The 24,314-nt window shown below is 40.4% G+C and overlaps 1 protein-coding gene across 2 annotated transcripts in view; it reads left to right on the top strand.

Moving 5' to 3' along the window:
* LPCAT1 (lysophosphatidylcholine acyltransferase 1) overlaps positions 1-18,388 on the top strand; it is a 67,180-nt gene extending 48,792 nt beyond the window's left edge. For both annotated transcript variants that reach the window (XM_063164282.1, XM_063164278.1), the window contains exons 12-14: positions 855-953; positions 4,870-5,008; positions 9,276-18,388. In XM_063164282.1, coding sequence (XP_063020352.1) covers positions 855-953; positions 4,870-5,008; positions 9,276-9,460 — 423 coding nt within the window. In that variant the 3' untranslated portion in view covers positions 9,461-18,388. The remainder of the gene's footprint in view (positions 1-854; positions 954-4,869; positions 5,009-9,275) is intronic.
* Positions 18,389-24,314: the final 5,926 nt, after the last annotated feature.

Here is a 24,314-nt window from a genome sequence, read left to right as displayed (position 1 = left end):
ACATTAAGTTTTAGAATTTTAGTGCTTTTGGTAAACTCCACTTTAGCCTGCTTCTGTTTCAATTGAATTCACTGAGGTCTGATTTCTGAGCATTTTACCATAAAATTTTCTTACTGCACTTCCCTTTTAACAAGGTAAGGACACCTATCATCAGCTAAAATCATTCCTTCAGCTAGAACGTAGAAGGAGTATCAGCTGAACAAAAACTATCTCTTTTCTAGATGCAAAATATGAAGAGGAAGAAAGGTAGGGTTGGGCTAGACCTCTGCTGCTGCTCATAGCAGATGAATGCAGTGTCTGTTAGCTGATATTTCGTTTACCTTGTAAATAAACGACTTGTTCTTCTACGAGCCTGAAACCTGAGGGATCTTGGCAAGTGAGCCAGTTTTTCATTCCTCTGGCAATCAGTCAGAATGGGGAAATGATGAATATCTTTGTGTGGATGAGGTGCTGTCTGGACCAGGAGGTGGATATGTCCACAGTGTTCTCTCTTGGAGCAGATGTCATGTATTCAGGGCTTAAATTAGGGTATGTTGTCCTCTGGTTCTCTGGTTTTTATTTCAGCCCAGTGATTCAGATGGAAAAATCCTAAATATGCGAGTGAGGGGTGACAGTACTAGTGCTGTCTTTCGAGAATATTTAAACTGTGACTTTTGACTGAGACTGTGAAAAGAATCTGCAGAGCTTTTACCCAGGTTCTTGTCCTCATGTGATTTCATTTCAGTGAGACTGTTTTTATGGTCATGGTGGATGTAACAATCTTTCTGAGTATTCTGCATTTTTAGCAACTGTTAGTTATTTATGAAACTTCTCAGACAAACTGCACTATTTTGATGAAAGGTTTTTCTTCACAGAATGAAAATGGTGTAATTGACATTCGGGAATTTGTCATTGCTCTGTCAGTTGTCTGTAAGCCATCCAAAACTCTGGAAACAATTCAGCTGGCATTTCAGGTAAGCTGCATTTTCTTGGTCTATGTAGTCTACTTATTTTTAGAAATTACTAATACCGGCATTAGACTCAATAGATGTTTCCAAATTTCCTTTTGATACTTGATTACATTTTAAAACAGTATTAATGGAAAGTTAGATTGAGTTCTTGTTAACAGGGAATACATTGCAAGTGTAAGTTGTGTAAAATTATGAACGCTTGCTGTTTGAAATTCTCTGTAAAACTCTGGCAGAATCCTTTTTAGCAAATTAAGTTTCAAACTTCAAGTCCATTGTACAGATTCCTCTAAACAAACAGTCTGTTGAGTAGTACTTGCTACTCTTAGAATGTTTCGATCAAATCTAATTTTTCAAGTTAATAAATAATTTTTTTAATTTCCTACATGTTAATAGAGATTTTACTATCTCCTTTTTTCTTCTTTTTAAAATTTTCTTCCCTCTTAGTCTTACCACGTATGTGTGGTGGTCCTGCAGTCTTTGTCCAGACTTGATGCTTCCCAGAAGTGCTCCTGATCTTGCTCTAGCCTCAGTGGTTTGTTGTGGCATCACCATAGATTGTTAATGCAAGCTTTTTGGGAAAGTGAAGCAGCAATGCTTAACCAATGGGTTTCTGACACCTTGATTTATTACTTTTCAATTAATTTCTTTAATATTACTGTTTCAACATGCAAACTCTGCTGCATCCTGCATCATCTTTTCCCTTTGCCTTGAATTCACATGGTCTTCAGTGTTACTGAAACTGAGAAGTGCTAAGTCTTGATGCTGTCTTCACTATTGAATACATGGAGCTCAGAGCATTCAGTTGCATGGTGCTACATTGCAACCTTATTTTCTGTGTAGTTATATTCGGGTTCTTCAGCATGGTGACTTTAGATAAGTGCTGCTGAAGAAATGAGGCTCCTGTCCTGTGAATGCCTAGTGTCACATGTATCATTCTTAGCCTTCAGCTAGAATCCAATAAATTTTGCAAAGGAGGATGGAGCAAAAATATTTATTTCCTACAAATGTTGTGGGAAATCTGCCATTAGTAGCTGCTGTTGTTTATTGCTGCTTCTCAGGGAAAAGCAGAAAGAAAAGTCTCTGTCCTGACTCAGTCCATTTCAGCTATAAAATGGCATAGAAAAATAGATGCTGTTTGGTCAGCTCTGTGTCTTCATACTAAAATGAACAAATTTGAAGTAAATGTAAAGGGGGCTTTGTGGAAATTTTTTAATTTAGCTGTCATGCTTGATAACATGCAAGATAATTTTATTATTTGAGAGGAAAAAAAGCTCAGATTGGATGGTTATTTTCTTTCTGGAAGCACTTGAAGTTAATTAAACTGTGTCTTTGGAAAATTTCTGTTCTTCATTATCTGCTTCACTCCCTGACTCATAATACATAATTTTGAGTCACTTTGTTAATTACAAAATATAAAGTTAGCTGTAAAACTGCAGAGAAGCTTTATGCATGTATTAAGAAGGGGAAGTACTCAGCAAGGGGAAGCAGGCATGGCTCATTTTATCCTGCTAGTGATGATTGGAAGGGTTAAGAAAAGTGTCAAGCTGAGGAAATTTTGCTTCTTCTGGGATTAAAAAATAAGGAAAGAGAACCTTTTTTAATCCTTTTCTACCTCCTGTCCTGACTTCACCTACAATAAGATATTAATACAGCGTACCTGGAGCCATTGAAAGACCTCGATAATTCACGAGTGTATGACTCTGAGCAGGTGCTGTCCTCTGCCACGTGCTACTTCTTTCAGGAAAAGTGCAACATTTCATATAGCTACAAGTTTTCAAAGTTAGTGTTTAGTGTATCACTGAAGAACTTGAAAAATAGTATCATTATATGGAGTTGTTGCAAAACTGGGGGTAGTGAGAGATACACCTGAGGGCTGTGCTGCCATTCAATGGCACCTCCATAGGCTGGAGGGTTTGATGGGGAGAAACCCGATGAGGTTCAGCAAGGGCCAGTGCAGGGTCCTGCATCTGGGGAGGAAAACCCCAAGTCCCAGCAGAGTCTGGGCTGTGACCCACTGGAGAGCAGCTCTGCAGAGAAGGACCTGTCAGCCTTGCTGGATGGCAAGCTGGCCATGAGCCAGCAGAGCCCTTGTGGCCAGGAGGGCCAGTGGGATCCTGGGGTGCTTTGGGAAGAGTGTGGCCAGCAGGTCAAGGGAGGTGATCCTGTCCCTCTGCTTGGCTCCAGTGAGGCACATCTGGAATGCTGTGTCCAGCTCTGGGCTCCTCAGCACAAGACAAGGAGGTAATGGAGAGGCTCCAGCAGAGGCCACAAAGATGATTTGGGGTCTGGAGCATCTCTCTCATGAGGAGAGACTGAGGGAGCTGGGGATGTTTAGTTTGGACAAGAGAAGACTAAGAGGAGATCTCATTAGTGTATATAAATATCTCGAAGGTGGGTGTCAGAACAATGGTGCCAAAGTCTTTTCAGTGGTGCCCAGTGACAGAATGAGGAGCAGTGGCCATAAACTAAATAACAAGAAGTTCCACCTCAAGATGAAGAAGAACTTATTTATGTTGAGGGTGTCAGAGCCCTGGCACAGGCTGCCCAGGGAGGTTGTGAGTCTCCCTTTCTAGAGACATTCCAAACACACCTGGATGCACTTTGGTGTACCCTGCTCTAGGTGACCCTGCCTTGGCAGGAGGTTTGGACTAAGAGCAGCACTCCAGTGTAAGTGCTACACTTTCCCTTCCAAACTGCTAAATAAAGGTAAATCTCATAAATATTGTTTTTATACTGGCCTCTCAATATTACCTGCACTACTTGTTCTGTGAAAATGTAGCAGGTTTTAATAAAGAAATGTCTTGGTCTTTGCCCTATTCCTGTGAAACAGTGTGCAGGTTAGGTGCCAGGGGGGCAAAAGGCAAGATTCTTGATTTGAGCATATGTTTTCTTCCATGGAATTTCAATATTTTTATTCCCCTTTTGGAGAGGCAATCCCCTAAGGTGTGCTGTCTTGTGGCAATTGCTTCTGCCTGTGTGAAAAATAGATACTTATGCCTGTTTTGTTCAATCTCATCAGTTTCCACCTTGTCAATGATATAGAGAAATTAAAAGGAAGTTTCCTAAATGGCACTTTTTACATGGTTTGGTATTTTCAGTGTTGTCATGCTTGAAAAGGAGAGAGAAATATTTCAAAACCTCATTTCTCTCACCTCACATTGTATAGGCAAATTGAGTTATTTTAAGGAACCTTAATGAAGCTGTATTTGGTACAGATGTTTTGAAGTATTCAGGTCCATTTCTCAGGGTAAAACACTGTACGTATGCAAAAATGGAATGAGACTATGAGCAATTATTCATAATTATCAATCTTTCAGTAGTAAAGCTAACTCTTTCTGAGGTAGCTCTTTAGGATGTAAGAGTATGCAAATGATTGTTTTCTAGAATAAATGCTTGTAGAAAATTGTATGCCCATCACTGGTGTATGGGATAGGATTCTCCTGATTAGTACCATTTAAATACAGACATTTAATGCAAGCTTGCTCTTGGATTTTGGTCAAAGGAATCTTGAGTTTTACACCTGAGCAAGTGGAAATGGTATCTGATTTAGGCTGACCTAAATATATCTCCCAATATTACAGACTATGTAGCTCAATGGGCTGAATATTGTTCTCAGTTATATGTTTGCAAAACATGTTAGACAGTCTTATTGCTGAGTATCATGGTGATTCCAGTGGTTAGACATGTAAACATAGAACTTTTTTCTGATAATAGCAAGCTTTCCTTTCTAAGCATACACATGTGAACTGATGATATTTTTTACCCAGACTAATCTGGAATCCTTGATACATCACATCAGTCTGAGAGTGACTAGAATTTCTAATACCAACTTTTTGTTTTGCTTTGCTTCAGTGTAGTGCTGTTTATAGGAGCTGGCATTCAGCTTTGCAATGATTTATCTTGCTGTCTTGATTCATAGCTGTACCAGTCAGAAGGCGGAACTGTAACAGAAGAGGATTTAGCTCATATCCTGAAGACTGCCATGGGTGTGTCACAAATTGATGTTACACATCTTTTTAGAGCTGTAGATGAAGAGGAAAAAGGAAAGATTACATATGGTAAGTATTCTAACGACATCTGAACTGTCACAAAATGTCCAAGTTGCTTGCACTCATATTGACAAACAAAGCAATCACATTTTTATTAAACTCTACCTCTTTTAGTTGGCTTGGTGGCTTCAGTACTGACAACAGCACTGCAAATAAAGTAAATTTACATTTTAAAAAATGAGTTTCATCTTTGGTATCAAATGCCATGTTTGTGTGTTTTCAGTTTTCCCCTCCTCATCAAGTCACATAATATGAGGATTAGCTCCTTCAAAGTATTCTGTTCTATGACTTCCATGTATGTGAATGTGTATTTTTAAAGAAACATGCCTTAGCTCTGTCTTGTTGTTTTGTGTCTTGTGTCTGAGAGCAGGAAATGAGGGGGTTAACCAGGCTGCCTATTCTATAGTCTGCACTGTAGGTGGAATGGAGGCGAGAAAGTTGCATTTGAAAAATTGAGACCTGGGTGAATAGATTGTGCTGGGAGTCAGAGTATTTACATGCTACTTCAGATTATTTATGTTTTATTCAGTAAGGTTCTACATTTAGTTGCATCATTTGAGTATGAACTGAGTTGTTGATAGCCAACATATTAACTATCTCCAGTAGATGTGCTTATGACATACCCTGTTCTAATTGTTTTCCCTCAGGATAATCAGTATGTACTTAATTGGTAAAAATCTTACAGAACAATACATTAGTGTTAGTAAATCGTAGTTTCTACATTAGTAATTCCTCTGTTTCAAGCATACAATATGTATGTAAAGCTTCAAATACACAAATATTTTAGAGTTACTGAAATCAGTATCAGGACAGTATTGCCACTGTCCTTTCCTTTTTGTCTGACTACTGTCTTCTCTCCTTGCTTCCTGCTGTACTATCCCTTTCCTTTCTGTGCCTCTCTGTGACATCCCCAGCATTTCCACATCCATCCTGCCCATTGCCTTTTTCCTGCTTATCACTGTTGCTCCTTGTCTTCCAACTCAAAATGTGCAGTGACTCAGCTCTTCCCTCTACCTCCCAATCACCAGCTTCAAAAATACCAGCACAAATCTTAAGCTGGTAAGTGCAGCAGAATTTTAATTTTGGCACATTTCATTGTTTGAGGATAGCTAAATTTATAGTCATGTACAAGTGAACTCAGACCAGGTTATGTGAGTTGCCAAAGAATTAATGTTTTAACATTAATCTGTAATTGTTGCATTTCATCTGCACTTTTTCCCTAAGTGGTCATCATATGTTCCCATTACAAGAAAATCTGGACCACCAAGCCACAGCAGTGACCACTGGAGTGCTTGGCCCTCATTGTCACTATTTTATATCTTACAGTCAAGAATAGTCTTTTGTGGTGGAACACAAAGCAGATAGCAGGATGATGTTTACATAATTTCTTTGAAACTTTCCTTAGGGATTTTTCTGAGAGAAGTGCTCATTTTATAATAGAAACCTGTCATTTTGACATATCTGAAAGTTTAATAGTGGGAGTAAATGTCCAAGTTACTAGATTACAGAATTAGAAGTTGCAAATAAACTTTTGGAATTGCATTTCTGTCTTGAGAATTCCTGCTATAAATATTCAACCTCTTGCCTTTCTTGAGAATATGTGGAACCTCACACATGCTCAATTTGTTGCACTTACTTACTAGAAAGGAGAGGTGAAAAAACTTGCAGACCACACAGTTCTGAGGATACTGTCCAGACAAGTTCCGAGAAATCAAAGCATTGTATCTGATGGAGCTAATGTTATTTTGGATACACACAGCAGAAGTCTACTGCCAATCTCCTTTCTTGGGTGTTGGAATTTAAAGCAGGAATATTAAGTTGAGCCTTACTTGTAAGAACAAAAGATAAAATACCTAAAGTATCAAACCTAAATTGCTGCATGCACAGCAGAGTCCTTGGAGACACAGATCTCATCTCAAAGGTAAAGCTCAGGTTGCAAGTAAACAGAATAATCAAGAGCAAAATTGAGGTTGTGAATCTGAATTATTGGAAATCTGAATTTTTGTTGCATGGTTGAAAGCACTCTGGTTGCCAAAGATTTATGTATCAGTTCTCTTGTACAGTGTGCAGTTGGCTTAGTTGTTCAGTTGCATTTTCATTGTGGTGCTTTTCCTTTTAGTCTAGCATAGACAGAGGCAAGATTTATCAGTCTTAAGACATGATTCTGGAGAGTTTGAATAGGTTCTCTAGGAGGGCATGTCAAATTGTAGGAAACCCTCCACCAGCTCTTGATAGACAATTCAGACTGTGAACATGTTCTGATGACTGCCTGGCTTGCTGTAACCAGAAAAAAGGGGGAATTGGCCATATTTGGAGTATGTGTATGGATAAAGAATCAGGGAAGGAAAAATTATTTGCTTAAAATAATTATATATTAACCACAGGATTATAATGTTATTTAGCTTAGTGGAAACAAAAACTAGAGAAGATTAATGAGCACAGAGCTTCCAGGAGGAATATCAAGTGGTAGCAGGGTGCTTCAAGGGTAGGACAAAAACCTCTTGAAGTTCTTGTAGTACATGTGCAGACTTAATGCAAAGACATAGACACGAATCTTAACTCCACTTTGGGTTCTTTATTCGTCTCTTTGTTTTTAATGGAGGTTATAGCAAAATCACCTTCTTTCCCCAAATCAATGACTGAGGTGACCTTTTCCTTCAGTCTAATGCTTCACAGTTGCTTTCAGTTTGAACTCCAAGATGAGACCTGTGATTAGATGCTGGAATAGTTGGTTCTTTCTACATGACCTTGTTTCACGTTTCTGATGAATAAGGCAAATGGGATTCCAAGCACTTTGCATTGCACTCTGCTGACTACAACTTCAATAAGTATTCCTTAATACTTTCAATACTTATTTCAGCAGGACCCAAAATGTCAGCTTACTGAGATGTATCCAAAATGTCACTCTGTTCAATTTGGATTGCCCTTTCCTCATGAAGACTATAATTTATATGATCCATCAGCCTGTTGTATGTAGAGTTTTTCAACATAGATGGTAATGTTGGTTTTCATGACCTAAACTTCATCAACTTTGGTTGATGTTACAGGTCCACAATGCTCTAGATCCATATAGACTGTAGATAAAGGATACCCACTTTTTTGTGAGTGGAAGGATAAAGTTATGTTTATTGCCTTCTCCTCACCTATCCCTTTGCAACAGTTCAGAGGCAGGGTTGCCCTACAACTTCAGTGCTCCTGTGAGCCATATGGCATTCCCTTGCTCCCTTGCCCTTTGCAGTATTGAAAAATCATGTCATCTCAAAGAGTGTCAGAGAGGGAAAGCTGCAGTGTTCCCCTTCTTCCATACCAGCCCAGTTGTAGGAGGAACTGGGCTTCACTCCTTTGAAAGGCTCTTTGGGTGTCATCTGCTCTGCACACCAGGGAATTCACATCATCATCTGATCATGAGCTCTTCTGGGACAGCACAGTGAATTGGAGTGGGAGGTGTGTGATACACTGTAGGTGACTGAATTAGTGAAAGCATTCACATCCAGATTTTTCTAGTGTCAGTTTACATTATAAGAATAGTTTCTTGTTGCTTGGTTCCTGTGCAGTAGCTGTGTTCAGATCACGTCTGGATAAAGTCATGTAGGCAAATTGAGACAAAGTTTCAGTGTCTGATTCTCAACACAGAATGTTACTTGTTGATGTTAAAGATTCCCCACTCCACCAAGAACTAATCTGGCTTTTCTTATTATCGTATTATTATCTAATATTAAATTCAGGAGCTCTTTCCTGTGTTATAAATTACCTCCTCAATATTATTCTCTAAAATATTGGGACTTGTAAAATGCTGAAATCTTGAAAGCAGAAGGCAGCAGTGACAGCTGCTGTTAGGTTGAAGCAAACTATGAGTGCAAAGCATTAAAGGGCATGTTTGCAAAAGAGTTTTAAGAATTTAAGAAATGACTGCTCTTGATGTTCAGTGATCTTCAGCTGGAGGGCTTCTGTACTTCCCCAGTGAATAGTGAAATGCTATGTCAGGGCATGTGGTGCTCATCATGCATTTTAATGCAAATCTGAGTCTGTTTACCCCTTCATACAGCTAAGCCTGAAGTGTTTTCAGAGAGCTTAGATAACTCTTTGCAGCATCTCAGCTCTGCAGATGTGATAAAGTTAGGCTGAAAGCTAAAACAAGCGCTGGGGATAGCATTATGTTAACTGCTGCTATTTTCCTCCAAAGAAATCATGTGATTATGTATGTGTAAGTATTCAAATTTAGCATCCTTCTGTTTCAAAGAGCTGATTCTGTGCAACAACTATTTTTTTTTTTTAGATGACTTCTACACATTTGCTGTGTTGCACCCACACTTTGCAGAGGAATATCTCTATGCTGATCAGATGGGAGCTGAGAGCGGCTTGAAGACTTCATCTCTTTCTGCTGCTAATGGTATCTGTACTGACTTCAGCCCTGACAGCGCTGGAGATAGAAGGAGGCCCTTGCAGAAGAAACTGATTTAACACTACAACTGTTACCTTCCTCTCCTGGTGAGAGGGTTGTATTTTCTTGGGATTTTCATAAGTCACTCCAATTATACAGCAAATACCAGTTTTGTGTGTGAAAGTTCTACCTGAATACCATCCTTTGAATCATATGTGTTATGTTTAACAACATGTTCCAAGTTACTTTGGGAAAGGTGTTTTTTATTTTTTTTTAAAGGTCTTTGAAAGGCAAAAATGTGAATGTGCTTCATTATTAATGTTCATATTTAAAAGGAAGCGGCACAACTTATTTATATTCCATTGGCTAGTTCCATGTACTGAGTGTCGCACAAACTGTGCATGTATAAAGAAAATGTAGCTACTATGGTGTAAAGTGCACTTTGGTGATTAGTGTTTTCCCTAGTTATGGGGATGTTTATTTGGGGCCAAACTTTGCTGTCCATATCTGAATAGTCAGTCTTGTTGATTTTGGTGGGAATTATTCTCCTGAGTAAGGCAAGCATACTTTGGCCCTTTGTTTTGGTTTCAGTGAACAGTTTGGAAACAGTAATACAAAAACTTGCTAAGGATTCCTTTTTATTTTTGTTGCTGAATGACAAAATTGTTTCTCTTTCCATGGTAGAATGAAAAGGAGAGGCTCCTTATCCCTCACCCCAGCACTTTTCTACTGTAATCTTCCGGATGCAATTAAACATGAATTCTTTCCAAACTGACATGCCACATACTGTTTGAAAATACATAACTGAACTGTTTGTGCTTTTCTCTCATAACCAATCCAAATCACATCCACACAGCATTTTATGGGAGATGCATACAGAGCTATACTTGATTGAGATTTATCAGGAATCACAGGTTTCTTTTGTAGCAAGCCTATACAGATGACATAGCATGGAATACATCATGGAAACTTTGGTGTATCAGCACAAGTTGGAAAAGGTTGCAGTCACTTCAGAGACCAAGCCAGCAGCAAGTTGCAGAACATCCTGAAGAAGTGCTAGTTAAATCTCTATAGCAACATTACATATACTTCATAGAATGTATGTGAAGCTTAGAATAGTTTAGAACTGTTTAAAACAACCACCACACTTGTATTAATAATACATATGTTTCCTTTTGTAAAGCCAGATGCCTTAACTGCTACTGGAGGTCTCAGAGAAAAATCTAGATTATTATAAAACCACAAAGCTTCATTGATTAGGAAACGTGACTGAAGGCTCAAGGAGTAAGAGGAGGGAGGACTCTAGCACAAAATAACTGTGATGGCAACTCTGCTTCCAAACAAAAAAATCTTTTAAGTCATTTCTGACCAGTTTTATAGGGTTTTGTGCATGGAAAACTATTGAGATTAGAGTCTTCCACGAAGGAATTTAAAACTAGATTTGAAATGGAAGAATTTTAGCAAAGGATGTCTGTTCGTACCAAATGCTTTTATAACTATTTTTTTAAATAGCAGGTGTTTTAAAGCTCGTTAGGGTATGTGTCCTTAGAAATCCTCAACTGTATGTGGCAGGTCTCCAAACTGGAACTGGCTTTAATAAAGAGGGTAAGAGGAAAAAAATTGAAGAAAATATGCTTTATGGGGGTATGTGGAGGTAATAATTAAATTTTTGATTTATCCAGGTAACAAAGGCCAAGCTCACAGGGCAGCAACAGACTCACTGGCAAGATTTGAATTAAAATTGATCATGAAAAATAGGAGAAATTGATTGGAAAAAAATAAGGTGTATGAGAAACTACACTTAAGTAGGAATAGTCAGCTGCACAGAGGAGGAGTGAGTATTACTGTGCTATATCTGGAGGCAAGGATGGCACAGAATATGTCAAACTTAGCACTGTTAACTCTTTGCTGCAGAAAAGATGCTTGTGATGGAGGGGTGCATCAGCATGTGGCCTGTGCAAATACAACCCTGAAGCAGGGTGGTATTTCTTTGTTACCAAGATGTGATAAGGTCTTACCTGAGGTACCTGTTCATATTGGGGCACCTGAGAGAGATGGGCTGTAAATTAATAAAGTCTGGAGGACAGAAAGTACTCAAAAAGAGATCTAAAGTACCCTTTAATCCAAAGAAGAGGAGACTGAAGGAAGAATGTGAACAGTCTTTGAATATGGAAAAAGTTGTTATAGAGGAAATAGGAACACTGTTCTCCACAAGGATGGTAGATGCTAGCTATGAATTGAAAAGACAAGCATTAGGAAAAGTCTCTTACAATATGCTTTATAGCCAAGGAGAAGGGTTTCAGGTGGGGTGAACAGCTTGCCTTCCTTCACTGGAGGAAAGAAGTTTTTGAAACTGGAGTTTTTGAAAACAGAAAAGACAGAGAACTCCAGTAGAGACACTTGATTTTGCTGATGATGCCCCAGAGTTACAAGGCGATGTCCCTGAGGTCTGTTTTCTGTAGTTACACAGTATGTAAGGGAAGGCAGGTGTAGTCTGGACATATTGTATCTCTACAAGACTATGGCACGTGGCTCAAGCTGGCTAAGGTAGTTATCTTTTCCTTTGTATGTGAGCTTGGAAATGAGAGAATTTCAGAATGCGGGGAATGAGAGAGTTCCCCAACATGTGTCTGGAAAGAAGAAAGAGGTAAGCTTAGAATCCTGTGGACAACTCTGAAGTGAGAGAAGCTCCAAAGAAAGAGATCCATTGACCACATCTGTGAAAGAGCAAAGAAAGCTGATTGAAGTTGGATAAATACAAGTGTGTCTAATTTGCATGTATGGTGTGAGTGACTCGAGGATCTGTTTGATGAAAACCCATAGGTTCATCAACTTCCTTTTTTTTTATTTGTGAGGTGTTTTGTAATTGTGTTGAGTGCAATAGCTGTTCTTGTGTGCACCTAAGCTGTACAGAGTGCCTTGGAGAGCATTGCAGCCTGTAGCAGATGGGGCCCTTGAACAGGCTCCCCAAAGAGGCACTGAAAGTCCCATGCACCAGTGAGCTCAGTCCAGAGCTGCTGCTGGAGAAGGCTGTGACCAACACAAGGCACAAGCAAGTATTCTTGGTGGATTAAAACTCATTTAAAAATTGGTGGATTAAATCATTAAAAAGAAAAAGGCATAAGACAAAACAACAGATTCTGGAAGGAAATGTGAATCTCCCTCTTCTGAGAAATTACTGAATGAGATAAAGACATAATAGGAGGAATGATAGGATGAAGGATCAGCCTGCATGGAAACATTGTTAGATCACATATCAGGTCACAGAAGTTGAGATTAATTAATATAATTCCATTAATTTTAGCATTTGTAGTATATCATATTAGACTGCCCTGTAGTGAGAGGGACGCCACATCACCACAGGATGGTGAACTCAGGCTCTTGAGGGCAGAGGCCTGTAACACATCACATGACTGCAGCCATGCTCTTGTTACAGCTCATCCATCAAACCCCAGCTGCAGAAGTGTTTCAGTAGTTCCTGATGAAAAGCCTTTTTAGAGGCATTGACTGTGGAGCAGCTGGATTGTGACAGTTAAGTTTCAGTGACCTGATGCAAAGTCAGAGTAGAAGTGAAAACTTCCTTTCCCCTTCACCAAACACTGACATGTAAATGCTTTCCATTTAAATATTACTGATTTTATAGGCATATTGGTATATTTTAACAGGTACTATCAATACCCCCTGAATTTACAAGGGGACATAAGCAGACTTAGCAACTATTTAACTTAAATGATCCTTACACAAAAAATGCAGTGATGTGAAGGCATTTGACATTTCTGATGAACATTTTTGTACTCTTATGTAATACTGCCATCCCTTGCCAGTAGAGTTCTTGCATCAGCCTGAATTTTTACATACTGTATGAAATACCCAGCCAAGGCTCTGGGTATCTCTTCTCATATGCCTGAACAAGTATTAAAAGTTACCCAGAAAACCACCAAACCCAAAACATCTGAAGTTTGGGGGGCGTTGTTTGTTTTTTTGTTGTTTGTCTATTTTTTCAAACATAATGGAACCCTACTAAAACCAAACAAATGCTTGTTAGATGCAAATCATGTTTAAACCACTGTCTCTAGCATGGTATGGCAAGTGTTATTACAGATTTTTTGGGGAGTCTGTTGCTGTAACAGATAAATTTTAAAAACTTCATAGGAAATTTATAAGCCTGATGGAGAAACCAGGCTGTACTCTTAGTTTTATCTTAATTAATTACTCTATATGTTTCAGATGCATTTATTGTAGCTAGAATGATCTAGGTGTGAGAAATAGCAACCAGACGTGTGTGTGTTTGCTAATCCCATTTTCAAGGTATAAATCCTTAGGTCACAGGGGTTGAAAAGGACACGTGTGCAGTGAGGAAGTGATGCAACCTCTTTAGTGACATAGCTGCCAGAAGTAAACAGCTAAGTGTCACACAGAGCTCTTTATTAATATCTTCGTGCAAGCTGAATAACTTTGTTAGCTAATTTAGGCATTGGGCTGGCTGAAGTATTTTTTGTGTTCGCAAAATGCAGTAAACATTTTCCTGTAAAAGTCATTGCTGCACTTCAACATCTGATAAATTTATAAAGCAGGTGTGGTTTTATATATTTATGAGTTCCCTGATAAGTTTATCTTTGGTATTGCCAGTAAATTATTCTTCCTATTTTTATATTGCCATGTAGTACCTATAGCTTCTCATATTAACTGTTTTAGTCACCTTCTGCTCTCTGCTCCTTCAATAATAGCATCCTCATAAAAGGACAAATTAAAAAAAAAAAAAAAAAACACTAGTTGCAGAACTCCAGTAGCATGTGCTGTAGATTTTGTGATCTCAGAAAAAACCTGTAAGCACAGCTTTGCATATATTATGAGACTAAACTAGGCTGGAGAGAAAACAAAATTCTGGTTTGAAGTTCTGACCAACTAAGTTCAATTTTTCTTTAGCTCAGAGTGTGGGTCATAATACTTTCTGAAATGTTGCATTTTACCTAATGTGAACCCTCTGTTTTTTTCACTAGCAGAGCTTTCATGAGTGTTCTAGAAACAGGAAATGACAAATGCTCTAGCCAAGAGTTCTACATTAGCAAAATTCAGATCTGGCTCCTAAAGCTATATTGAGGCACAGAAGTTCCCTGTGAATCAGGCATTTCAAGTAGTTGGCTGCTTTTCAGGTATCTGAACCTCAGCTGATTAGGAAGACTTAAATTAACAAATTATTCTGAATAAATCACTACAAAAAAGCCCCAGAAGAATAGAAAATGGAAGTAAGTGTTGTCATCAGTGCCATTGGTAATTAGTTACTAATTAATTAAATTATTAATTGATCAGCCCAGCAAAACTGCAAGATCTGTTTCACATATGAGCAAGAAGGCTTACATTCAGGTAATTTTGCTGTCCTGACTAGGTAGAATTTAAGCCAGGTGGTCTTTACTCAGAGGGTGACTTCTTGAAGGTACTGCAACATCCCAGTAATGTCTTGGTCACTGACAGCGGAGATTTCATCTTCTCACCCTGCCTTTTTTTCTTTGAATTATGGAAAAAAGTATTCAAAACATGACAGGAACCCTGTCTTTTTTTTTTTTTTTTAGTTTTGTGGAATAGTTATGGTGGTGAACTGGATATACAGCGCTGGTCACCAACACCTTGTGGTCAAACCATGTCTAAATGATAATCCTGAGTTAAAACTACTGAGAGAACACAGCAGCAAACAGGACATCCTTTAGATGTGTTTGCTGTTGGGTCTGTGAGTATTTCCTGCGTCTCATAGTGCTCAAGTTGAGAGAGTTTCTTTCTCTGGGAAACATTTCAGGTTCTTTCAAGATACTAACTACTTGGACTACTTCAAGTGAAATTGATTTGTTTTGCAGAAAGCAGGTTCTTTTTCCCCAGATGGTGTGACGTGCTTTATCATGTGTAACGTGATTAAACTGAGGTGGGTGATACCAAGAGAGCAGAGGATATAAGAGGCTTATAAAATAGAGGGTTTATGTTTCTGTGAGATATGCTGACACATTTCTGCACAGTAGTTGACACTACTGAAGGGATTGTCTTGCAAGTCCATTATGCAAAATCCTTTTACTAGTTGTGTGGTGGCAGTGGCTGTTTATTCCACTTTCCTTAGCAGGGTGGCAGAGCAGAATACTCCTGTACAGACCAACTTTGGGGTAGAGATGTATTTGCAGTTTTAAAATGATCAGTCAGAACCAGTAGAATCACCTTAGCATGATTGTACCTCAGTTATTCCTGTTACATAACTTAGCTCTTTGGGATATTTTTTTATTATCACAGTTATCATGCTTTATTCTGAGCTAAGTTGAACAGAGCCATATGAACATCAGCGCTCACTTGAGATAGCTTGGGGATCTCAAAAAAGGTGCTGTATGATAATCTGTTGGTAGGGTGTTACATTTCAGTTTTTTCATTTTGACCAAAAATGTCAGAAGCAAGGGAAAGAAGTCATGACTTCTGTAATACTCTATTTTTATACTGTCAATGGGGTGTTATTTAAGAGTGCCAGTTCTGAGCCAAAGTCAGCTGAAGAAAAATCAGGCTGAACTCCTGATTCCAAACCAGCAAGTAGAAAATCCCATCCATGCCCAGCATGGCAGCTGGCCTTTTCCCACAGTAAAGAAGGATCTTTTCTGCCTCTTGGGCTGGTGAATTCAGTTTACTGTATCCCTAGTTCTTGCTTGTGCTGTCTGTTCTTTGTAGGTTTGTTGCAGCCAGAGGGAGACCCTGCTGCCTCCTAAGCTGAAGTGACGTTCATGGACTTTTCTCCCTGAGCCGGCAGCAGCAGGTGAATATTTGAGTCCTGTTCTGGTATTGCTACCCAAAACTAAACTATTTTAGTTCGTGCCTGCCATTAGGTACAGAACTGCTTTTTCTTTTTATACACTTCAACCATTGCAGGTGTGTCCAGGTGACAGCAGGTCTGAAAGAGCTTATGAGATTGTCCTTGTTCCTGTGAGCTACAAGACATTAAATTTAGAAGTATTAGAAGTTTACAGTGAAACCTTAAATTGGATTGACTCCTGACTCGCTATATATACATCTATATCACTTTCAGTGTGAGCCTGTTCACTTCCATGTTCCACATGCAGGATCTATAAATGTGATTGCAAACAAAGTCTCCTCATGGATACCGAAGAAAGCTGACGCTCAGATACTTTTCATCCTACCATGGTACTGGAAATGAAATTCATCTGACAATAGGTTGTTTCTAAGTCTATGAATGTATATGGGGAAAACCCAAATACATGTCTTTTATTCACTATCCAGCATGAAGACAATTTTGTATTTTAAATGCTAAAGAAATAAACTTTGAAAGATCTTTTATGGCCTAAGTATATATTTTTTGTCCTATGTTTTCTTTTATAATGAACTTCGAGCAAAATATTTCTTATATTTCAAAAAGGACATTTAGGTTAGCCAGTGCTGTATTTTCCAGACAACAAAAGCAGTTTTAAAGTCAACATCTAAAAATGAAATTGTATTTTTAAATATGTGAATTAGAATTCCTTTAAGTTAAACATGTCTCCTTAGCAACTGTATATACTTAGACAAAAAGCAAACCCATTGCAGCTGCTTGTCTCTATAGTTGTTTGTGTTTGGTGATTTGTTTATATTGCTTTTTCATATTGCTCTAAGGGTATTAAGAGTCCATGTAAATCAGCAATGTTAGAAATAGAAGTCAGAAGTAAATTTCTTTAGAAGTGATAGAATTTGTTTCATGGAAGAGGACCAAGAGTAAGCATCAGCTAACCTTGTATTATGTACTATACTACTTAAATGTTGCAGCATTGTGCTGAAAGTATTTGACATCTGTTCAATGGGACCACTTTCTAAATCTTTTTGTAATCCCCAGCATCTGTCCAGGTGTGTGAGACATTTCTAATTTGATGACAGATACTAATTCATTTTTTTTTGGAAAAATAAAATTGAGTAATCAGCAAGCTGAGAAATAACTCAGAAAAAAAAATTTTGATCACTGTTGTTGAACTTGCATTGAGGATATCATTTTTATACTTTGGGAGGAAAAAAAAAAAAGATTGCTATGATTTTGAACACACTTGAAACTTTAAATGCACAACCGAAAAAGTTAACACTGAAATTATCATATTTTGGAATTTTCTTGTACTTCTACTGAATCCAAGTTAGGCACTGCCATGAAAAGGATGCTTTTAGCTGGAAACCTGTGTTGACAGAGCAGGAAGCTGTTTTGTAGGGACTCACTTGTGAGGTATCACATGGTTGATCCATCAGTGGTACAACTTCTCTTGCTGACTTCAAGGCTGCTCAAACAGAGCTGGTGTTTAAAGAAAAAAGGTTTTTATTGTAAGAGCCCTTGGATGTGCAGTGTAAATCTGTAACAATATATAGTGCTACTGGATAATAATGATCTAAATGCATATTTTCTGCTGTAAATTTCCCTCATGTGGCTCCAATGATATGTGTACATAGACTATTACCTTTGCACTGAACTGACTATACTTCATAAAACGAAAAGCAAAAACAAGTATTGTACTAAAGATGACCATACCTTGTGGCTCCAATTGTGGAAATACTTTTGCAGAACAAAAGGTATAGCTTCAGTGTTATAAATTTGATTTTTATATTTTTTATTAACATGCATGGAAGACTAAGGATAATATTTTTTAAAAATGAACTTGGTTTTTGTACATTTTTTCAATGTTTAAAACTATATGATTTAACATTACCTCTGAATGCCAGTGATCAGTAAATATTTAAAGGAAATACCTCAATTTGAGCATTCTTCTCTTGTTGCTTGTCTGATAGGTTAAAATGGACTATAGAGTGTGATGAAGTGAGCATATGATATAGGTGCTTAAACTGTGCTATAGAAGGCATGTGATGATTTACTGAAAGGGACCTAAATGATACACTACAAGTGTTGAGTGCAGTTACACAATCATGGCTCATTCTGCCCAACTGGACATTTTCCTCGTGAATGGCTTGTAAATTAAATTTTCAGCGTGAAGCCAAATTAAAAAATGAAACAAAAAATACTTGGTTTTCTCTGGATTTTTTTTTTCAATTTTCTTTTTTTAACCACAGGGCTTACAATAAGGGAAAAGATACAAACCATAACTGTGAGTAAGACTGAGTCTGTATACGTTTAGGCATGCTTTGTGGATGGGTGTTCTCTGTGTCAGTGTGTGTAGGAAAACAGTGTTTGTTTACCTGACAACTGGGAGGATGAAATGCAGAGATTCAAAGGGGGAGGGAGGGGAGGAAAAAAAAAAAAAAAAGAGAAAAAACAATGTCCCTCTGTGACAGCAATATTGTCTCCAGTTCTATTTTGTGTGCTGAAAGAAAAATACTGAAAGATCAAAATTAGACTGAATTAGCTCTGGCTACATTTTTTTATTCAGGAAGCAGACAAGAAGGGATCCAACACTCCAGACACCTATATACCTGAAAAATTGATAATGGAGGGTGGAAAAAAGGCATCCTCTGAGGTCTAGTGGGTGTAAGCTGAACCATTAATATGAACAGTATCAAGAATAAACGTGAACCACTGGGGAGGCTCACCAGAGAAATGACAGACATTCAGGATGATATGAAGACCTCAAGGGAAGACTTGTTAGTGTTTTACTTAATGTTATTCTCTAATTTCAAGTGATGGAGTTGTCAGCTAGCAACTAAGTACCACGTATCCACTTGCTCACTCCTCCCCCACCCCTGGGGAAGAGGAGGAGAACTGGGGAAAACAAGGAAAAACCTGGAGATTGAGATGAGAACAGTTTAATAGTTGAAATAAAATAATGAAAAAGGTGACAACAAAGAGAGGGATAAAACCCCAAAGAAACAAGTTATGTACAACATAATGACTTACCAGCCTCTGACCAATGCCCAGCCCCTCACTGAACAGTGATCAGCCGCTCCCAGCAATTCTCCTCAATTTCTATACTGGGCATGATGTTCTATGGTAAAGAATATCCCTTTGGACAGTTCTGGGCAGCTGCCCTGGACATGCCCCCTTCCAGCTTATTGTGCAGAGCATGGAATTCATCCCACAAATGGGTTTGCCTTTGCCTGAGGGAGCAGTAACCCAGATTGCTTTCCCCAGCATATTTTTTACATGCATTACAGGAACTTTATCACCTTCCACATGAAAGTACCTGGAAGTTTTGATTGGGCATGGCCAGCCAAAGTAGCAGATCCTCTGGTCTTGATTAACCACATAGCCTTTGCTAAGTGTGTATCCCAGTGTTGGAAGATCCCACTTTGATCTGCCTCTTCCTCACGTTCTTGTGGTGACCTCACTTTGTTCTCCTTTACTGAACAAGGTGACTTTTGTATCTGTGTTTTCTCCTGTACAGGAGCAGCTGACACCAGCATGGGTTGGTTCTCAGGGCCAGGTGCTGTGCCTGTCACTGGGGTCAGAGTATCTGCAGGGCTTGTTCTCTTGTCATCAGATCCAAAGACTTCTTCTCCCCTTGAGGGTAATGAATAAGGTTGAAGAGGACCCAGCAGGCCTGGGCCAGGCCCCAGCATGTTGCAATCATCTGTGTCTCTCTGGAGCAGCCAGGGCACCAGCATACTTTTTCCAGATGTTTTACTAGTTTTTCCACCACCTGCACTTGTTCAAGGGTGAAGTTGCAATGCACTGGAGGTTCCCACTGTCCTGGGCATCTGCCCATGCTATTCCACTGTAGTGGGTTGGCCTGGATGGATTCCAGGCTCCCACCAATGCCTTTCACTCACTCCCCTCCACAACTGGACAGTAACAAAAGGTTCATGAGTTGAGATGAGAATGGGAGCGATCCCTCATGGAATACTGTCACAGACAAAACAGGCTAGAATTACAGATATTAATTAAAATTATCACTAACAAAGTCAAAGCAGTTTAATAAGAGGTTAAATAAAACCTTAAAAACACCTTTCCCCCACCTCTCCCTCCCAGCTCTAGCTCCTCCCCCAGTGGTGCAGGGAAACAAGGAATGGGTGGAATGGTCAGTTCATCACCCAACATTGTCCCGCTGCTCAGAGAGAGGAGCCCTTCCTTTGCTCTGCCATGGGGTCCCTCCCAGGAGACAATTCTCCACAAACTTCTCCAGCATGAATCCATCTCATGAGCAACAATCATCCCAAAACTGCTGCAATGTGGGTCACTCGGGTGCAGTCCTTCCAGGACAAGCTGCTCCAACATGGGCTCCTCCCTCCATGGGCCTCCCCTAGAGTAACAGCTTCCTCTCAGGCATCCATCTGCTCCGGCATTGGACTTCTCCATGGGCTGCAGGTGGAGATCTGCCTCCCTGTGGATGCAGATCTCCATGGGCTGCAGAGGAATCTCAGCTCTGGTGCCTGGAGCACCTCCCTTTCCTTCTCCGCAACCTTGGTGTCTGCAGGGCTGTTCCTCCAACACATTCTCACCCCACTATCCTCTGGCTGCAATTACAACTGGCCAAAACCTCTTTTTTGTTATTGTTGTTTTTCTTAAATATGTTATCATAGAGGTGCTGCCATTTCTACTCAGCCCTGCCTTGACCAGCAGCATGTCCAGCTTTGGGACCACCAGGGAGTGGCTCTGCTGGACATGGAGGAAGCTTCTGGCAGCTTCTCACAGAAGCCACCCCTGCAGCCCCCCTGCTGCTACCAAAGCTTGGCCATGCAAATCCCATACACCTCCACACCCTGCCACTTGGGAAGCATCCAATCCCACGGCAAGTGTCTGGGATTTAGGTAGGATTCCTAAATAACTGTTTGACTTTAGGCCAGACCTGGAACACATGCAGGAGACCTAGCAATAGGAACTGGTTCGAACAACCAATTCAAAATTTTCGAAAGGTGTCTCCTCCACAGATTGATTGTTCAAGGAGAAAAGGTAAAAGCTGTAATTATTAATAGTTGTCCACAGATGGCTCCCAAAGACCAGAGCTCACAGCAGTGCTGAGCACAAACACCAGGTTAGTTCCACAGCCAGCCATTCCATCACATCATAAGCCAAAGCTGGAAAATTATAACCTTGGCTCTGTCGCCATGGGTGATAAACAGCGCAAAAGGGATTATTTGGAATTGGAAATCCTGCAAGTAAGGTAACACATAATGCAGCATTAAGAAAAAGCACACCGACTCTGATAGCAAACAAATCAACATTGTGACCAGCAACTATGAAATTAATATAATGAATACTTGTATTTGTTCTAATGCATTCTAGCCAGATTTGTCTTTATTGCTGGGCCCCATATCAGATGCTAAAAAGAAGTGCTGTAGATTAACCCTGGCCAGTAATTGAGTACCATACAGCCCTTCCTTCTCCCCCAGTGGGATGGGGAGGAGAGTCAGAAAAAGGGAGAACCTGTGGATTGGGATAAGTTGTCATCTTATTGCAGGGGTTCCATACTATTGTCTACTTATCACAAAAGTTTCATGCCTTCTTGATGTTTTCTTGTGGTCATCTCCTCAGAGCACTGACTCTTTCCTCTTCACAAAGCAGCCAACTGACTCCAACTCCCTCTCACCCAGCCACCCCACTCTTTTATAGCATCTTCTCATTGGTCACAGCTGTGGCCTGTTAAAGTCAGGCCTGTTCCTAATCTTTGATAATTAACCCAGCTGCAACTCCTTAGGGGTAAGATTAATTTCTACACTATTTTTATTTTCTTATATTCTATACCACTACAGGGATAAGTAGTAGTAGTTGTTGTTGTTGTTATTATTGTTATAACTGATACAAGTAAAAGAGAAAGAGGAATACAACGCAAGAAACACAACTGATGCATGATACAGCCGCTCACCACGTGCTGACTGATGCCAGACCCTGTTCTGAGCAGTGATCAGCCCCTCCCAGGAACCCCCCCCCAGTTTATATACTGGGCATGACATTCTGTGCTATGGAATATCCCTTTGGAAATTGGGTCAGCTGTCCCAGCAGTGCTACCTCCCAGCACCTCCTCACTGGCAGACCATGGAATGCTGAAAGTCCTTGACTTTGGGTAAGCACTGCTAAGAAACAACCAAATCATCAGTGTGCTACCAGCTTATTCTCGTGCCAAACCCAAAACACAGCTCTGTACCAGCTGCTAGGAAGAAAATTAACTCTATCCCAGCTGAAACCAAGACAGGCCTGAATGCCCTTCACCTACCCAGGTATGTGTTTTCTCTCATCTGTGTTGCAAGGAAACTCCTTGCAGCTGAGCTGCTGGGGCAGTTGGCTGTAACTCGTGCTTGTGCCTCTTCTGACCAACCCTCCTAGTTGAGTGCACTTGAGGTAAGTGCTTGCATCATCACTTTCTTCTGGTTTACCCACACACAAGCAGACAAGGAAGAACCACAAGAAATGCTCCTTTTTCAATCCAAGCACAGGGCTGGAAGAGTCTTCCCAGCTCCCTTAAGGGATAATGTTTGGCAGCTCAAGCCTAGGAGAGCAGAGTGTGACTGATGGTAATAATGGTGATAATGATAATAATGATGGTTATTGTTAAAAATAGGTTAGAAACTGTTGTAAAATAGTGGCTAGATTGTTAAGCATGTAGTTTGGTAATTACATTGTGAAAGAGGTTAAAAGGGTAACTATAAGAAATACAGTACTCAAGGTACCATAATACACCTAAGTAAACTGCAGCACCCCCCAACTGAAACGAGAACTGTAATGGGCCAATCAAGGGCCTTAAACCTTCATGCAAACACAGGATCCAAAAAGAAACCAATCCAAAGGGACAAAAAACAGGATAAAAAGGGGTTTCTGACCCACTGAATCTGTGCTGCTCCATCTGGGACATTGCTGCATGGCTGCTCCAGGAGACCCAGCGTCAGTGTTGCAGCATCCTCAATGGGAGCGCTGCTGCTGCTGCTCCACCCGTGGGCCCCCATGCTTTAGGCCTTTCTTTTTTTATAATAAAAGCTGAAATCACTTTACTACCGGGAGCCTGCTCTCGTTTTTATCAGTTACCATAGAGTCACACAATCCATTCAGGCCTCTGAGATCATCCAACCCATGGCATCAGCTAGACCATGGCACAAAGCACCAGGTCCTGGCTTTCCTTAAACACCTCACAGGGATCCATCATCCAACTCCACCTCACTGGGCAGCCCATTGCAACATCAAATCACCCTTTCTGGGAGGAAACTCCTCCTGAAGTACAACCTAATGTGCAGTTGTCACAGGATTTTATGAAAAATCCTTTCCTTAGGATTTTTTTCTCCTGAGAAGCTGCAAGGCCTCAGGAACAAAATGTAAACAATGGTTATCTGCTGCTGTGGAATGCAACAGGTGGATCTGTGATTGGTCTCATGTTGTTGTTTCTAATTAATGGCCAATCACAGTCAGCTGGCTCAGACTGTCTCGGTCAGTCACAAGCCTTTGTTATCATTCCTTTTCTATTCTTAGCTAGCCTTCTGATGAAATCCTTGCTTCTATTCTTTTAGTATAGTTTTAGTAATATATATATATATCATAAAATAATAAATCAAGCCTTCTGAAACATGGAGTCAACATTCTCGTCTCTTCCCTCATCCTAAGAGCCCTGCGAACACCGTCACATGCAGTTTAAGACTCTGTCCTCTCATCCCGTTACCTGGGAGAAGAGGCCAGCCCTCACCGGTCCGCAGCCTCCTTTCAGGGAGCTGTAGAGAGCGACAAAGCCCTCCCCAGACCCCATTTCTCGGGATGAACACCGTCTGGGTGCTGCTCCGCATGGGATTTGCTCTCCTGACCCTTCACCAGCCCCAGTGCCCCTCTGCGGACTCGCTCCGGCAGCCCCGGCCCCGAGCGCGGCTCCCCCGCTCCAAGCCCGGGGCGCTCCCGGCGGCGGGCCCGGCACACAGCGCCCCCTAGCGCCTCCCGGTGCCGGCGGCCGGGCGGGGCGGGGCGGGAGGGGATGAGGGGGCGGGGCCTCCCGCGGCCGCCGGAAGTGACGGACGGGCCGCCGGGGCGGGCGGCGCGTGGGGGATGCGCGAGCGGCGGCGGCGGCGGCGGCGGATCCCGAG

The sequence above is a fragment of the Melospiza melodia genome, chromosome 1 (genome assembly GCF_035770615.1).
Source record: "Melospiza melodia melodia isolate bMelMel2 chromosome 1, bMelMel2.pri, whole genome shotgun sequence".
Taxonomy (NCBI): domain Eukaryota; kingdom Metazoa; phylum Chordata; class Aves; order Passeriformes; family Passerellidae; genus Melospiza; species Melospiza melodia.
The sequence above is the reverse complement of the archived record's forward strand: the minus strand, read 5'-3'. Positions and strand labels throughout refer to the sequence as shown.